We start from the raw sequence: 3,914 nt of genomic DNA on the forward strand, positions 1-3,914 counted from the left end.
GGAATATTGTGTCTAATTCTGGGCACTGCACTTGAAGAAGGACGTGAAAGCCTTAGTGAGGCTGCAGAAAAGATTTACGAGAATGGTTCCAGGGATGAGGGACTTCAGTTACGTGGATAGACTGGAGAAGCTGGGGTTGTTCTCCTTAGAGCAGAGAAGATTGAGAGGAGATTTGATCAAGGTGTTCAAAATCATGAGGGGTCTAGACATAGAGAGAAACTGTTTCCATTGGCAGAAGGGTTGAGAACCAGAGGACACAGATCTAAGGTGATTGGCAAAAGGAGGAAAGGCGACATGAGGAAAAACTTTTTTACATAGTGAGTGGTTATGATCTGGAATACACTGCCTGAAAGGGTGGTGAAGGCAGACTCAATCGTAGCTTTCAAAAGGGAGTTGGATAAGTACCTGAAGGAAAAATGTTGCAAGGCTACTGGGAAAAAACGGGGGAATGGGACTAGCTGAAGTGCTCTTGCAGAGAGCCGGCACGGGCTCGATGGGCCGAATGACCTTCTTCTGTGCTGATTCTATGATTTTATAATTTATTAGGAGTAATATAGGAGAAGTGTAACATATCAAAACAGTTTCATATATATTTAATAAAATCAACCAGGGGAATATGGTTTTGAGGTTGCTTGACTTGTTAGCACACTTCAATTACACATCTCTCACCATTCATGAGGGAACTTCCTCAGTCAACCTATAATTGAGTTAGATTTATTCAGATGGTGTCTGTTTATTGGACTCAAAAATACAGAAACGTTTCACAGCTAAATTATTAATATACAAAATAGGCAAACTATATTTATAGTGCTAATTACATAAAACACAAGAAACACTGAGTAATATAACCTTTAATTGCTGTAAAACTGATGCTGACACAGCACTATAACTAGAAATTAAAAATTACATTTTAGTACTACTATAATCATCTTTTTCTCTCTGCTGTTAGTGAATAGCACATTGACTGGTTATGTAGGGAAATGCAGCATTCACTTTGCACACAACAAGTTTTATAAAAACTGCAATGTGGTGCACGATCAAGTAATCTATTCTTTGATGTTGTTTGACACTGAGCCCTGCTTTCTTTTGAAAACAATGCCATGACATAATGCAATATTCTAGTGCTGCAGCTACCAGGCTTCCAAAAATAAGGTTATTTATTCCCAAATTATTAAACATAGTTAGTTATTGCAATGCAATGGGCATTTGCCTTCCTATAAAAAGATGTGATTTAGCTAAAACAAACTAATGGATTATTTATAGGAATAGAAAAAAAGTTAAATTCCCTAGTTTATCAAACTAGTTTTTCATGCATCTCACCCTATAATGCTTCAGACAGGAGCATGGGTTTCTGTAGAATTGGTTGATTTTTTTTCAGCTTGGGAGTCTTGCTTGCATGTTGCTGCTTTTCTCATGCACCACTATTTACTGCTGGGATGTTCTAATTTAAGCAGGCTATTTAAGAGGCAATTTAATATATATACATTTGTATTCCAGTTTAACAATTTTTATTATGATAATTATTCCATTAAGTTGATAAATTCCTCTGATTTATTTTCTTATAGTCTGTGTTAGGAATGCTGTAAAAGGCACCAAGGCTGGAATGGCCCGTAGATTATTGTGCCTGAAGACCTACTGATCGACAGCAGTGAGCAGCATTTCCTGCAACTCCAGCAGACTCACCAGTATGGGGCAAGAAGTCATTTCATAATTTCATCTCAACTGTCTGTTTGGGAGATCATAAAAAAACTGCACAAGCACAAAATTACAATTGCAAACAAGTTGTTTACCTTTTTAAATGAGCTTTTTAACACTTTGAAATGAAATTACTTGGTTGTGCCAAATGTGTTGTAACAGACGCGTATTACTTATAAGTTGTTCTATGTTCACATTCACAGGGCACCTGTAGTATTTAACCTTGAAATGCCCACTATGTATGTTTTCCGCTGATGCACATTAATATGGATTGTGATTGCATAATGTTATATGGGAAAGTTATGTCACATGCATTGGGGTATTAGTTAATACTTTTGGTGTTGTTACAGATGTAATGACAATCTAAAGCCTGCACACTTTCCATTTTCTCCGGTGGCACATTACTATCTTTTGGATCTCACATTTTAAGTAACTCTTCCTAATTAGGCATCACATACATTTTTACAAACACTATTTTTTTCCAAATATATATAAATTCAGCAGCCCAAAATGGATCTTGAAGATAAAAATAAAAGTAATATCACTGTTACTTTGGATGATGGTAATAGTACTACCTTATATGGACTCCCTCTCCCTTCTTGGGACGAATATAATGGAAGTATACATGATATAAGATATTTGCTGGTTGGAATTTATACCTTTATTACTGTTCTGGGGCTTCTTGGTAACATTTTTGTTGTAATTGCACTGTGTAAAAACTTAAAACAGAAATCAATTATTAATTTTCTGATCGGAAATTTAGCATTATCTGATATTTTAATTCTGTTGTTTTGTTCACCGTTTACACTGACTTATGTTCTTCTGGACCAATGGATCTTTGGGGAGATAATGTGCTATATAGTACCATTTGTTCAGTGTGTGTCGGTCATGGTTTCTATACTAATGCTCATGTCCATTGCCATGGTTAGGTATCATATGATAAACAATCCATTATCCAACCATTTTACCATAAATACGGGATATTTGTTAATGGGAACTGTGTGGCTTATTGGATTTACTATTTGCTCACCATTACCCATCTTTCATAAAATCATAGACCTCAGTGAAACCGTTCACTTAGAGTCCTTAAAAAATAAATATTTATGCATTGAGTCATGGCCATCTGATTCTTACAGAATTGCCTACACATTGTCCTTATTATTCATCCAGTATATTTTGCCAATAGTTTGCTTAACAATCAGCCATGCGAGTGTTTGCAGGAAAATAAGTGCCACTGTGCCCAGCAGTCAAAGCAGATCTGATGAGAATGAAATGATTAATTTAACTATACACCAGCCAACTAAAAAACACCAGCAAGCACAACACTCAAAGGTGCAAGGATGCAGCTATTCCTTTCTGAGACAACACAAGAAGAGATACAGCAAGAAGTGTGCCAGCATCATGCCTGCCATGCTCAAAGTCCACAACAATGATCATACTCACAATGATCTGTTAGTAACCCATGGTTCAGAGAGTACACAGCCTTTACCCACTTCCTTTCTACCAGGTGTACCTGTATGCTTTGAAGTGAAAGCTATGGAACCTGAAGAGGCCATCGATTCATACAATGTTCCTGTGACAGCGAAATCTATAAGCAGGCTGAGGAAACGATCACGCGGTGTTTTCTACAAACTGACCATAGTAATTGTTGCTTTTACTGTCAGCTGGATGCCTCTGCACATTTTTCACCTTTTAACTGACTTCAATGCCAATCTGATTTCTAATAGGCACTTCAAGCTGGTGTACTGCATCTGTCACCTGCTGGGGTTGCTGTCCTGTTGCCTGAATCCTATACTGTATGGATTCTTGAACAATGGTATCAAATCTAGTTTACAATCCTTGGTCAAATGCTTTTGGGTAGAGTAATACCTACAGAGGGCAATATTGGGGTTTGGCACTTCAGATGCATATTGAACAAGGTCGCCAGTCATTAGTACATCTTATGTCTGATCACTAAATTCTATGTGGCAGTAGGATTATGATCACTATCTGCTCCTGAGTCATTCTAACTCATTTCCTGAAGTTCTATTCCAAAGGTGTTGTTATAAAAACTCACCAGCTTATCTTCTGCTAATTGAAATCTCAAAAGGAAATTTAATAAAGGTTTCTGCTCTGATATATAGTGAGCATAAACAGAAAATAACAATTTTGTTTGTTTATATTATTTTGTGCTGTTATTAATTTACAATCATGAAAATATTTGCTAGTCATAGCTAGGA

At 36.7% G+C, this 3,914-nt stretch overlaps 1 protein-coding gene across 1 annotated transcript; it reads left to right on the plus strand.

The window, feature by feature from the left end:
* The first annotated feature begins 2,205 nt into the window (after positions 1-2,205).
* On the plus strand, positions 2,206-3,561 carry LOC139234153 (neuropeptide Y receptor type 5-like). The gene has a single exon (XM_070865153.1). It carries the CDS (start codon positions 2,206-2,208, stop codon positions 3,559-3,561), a length of 1,356 nt encoding a protein of 451 aa, XP_070721254.1.
* Positions 3,562-3,914: the final 353 nt, after the last annotated feature.

The sequence above is a fragment of the Pristiophorus japonicus genome, chromosome 2 (assembly GCF_044704955.1).
Source record: "Pristiophorus japonicus isolate sPriJap1 chromosome 2, sPriJap1.hap1, whole genome shotgun sequence".
Taxonomy (NCBI): domain Eukaryota; kingdom Metazoa; phylum Chordata; class Chondrichthyes; family Pristiophoridae; genus Pristiophorus; species Pristiophorus japonicus.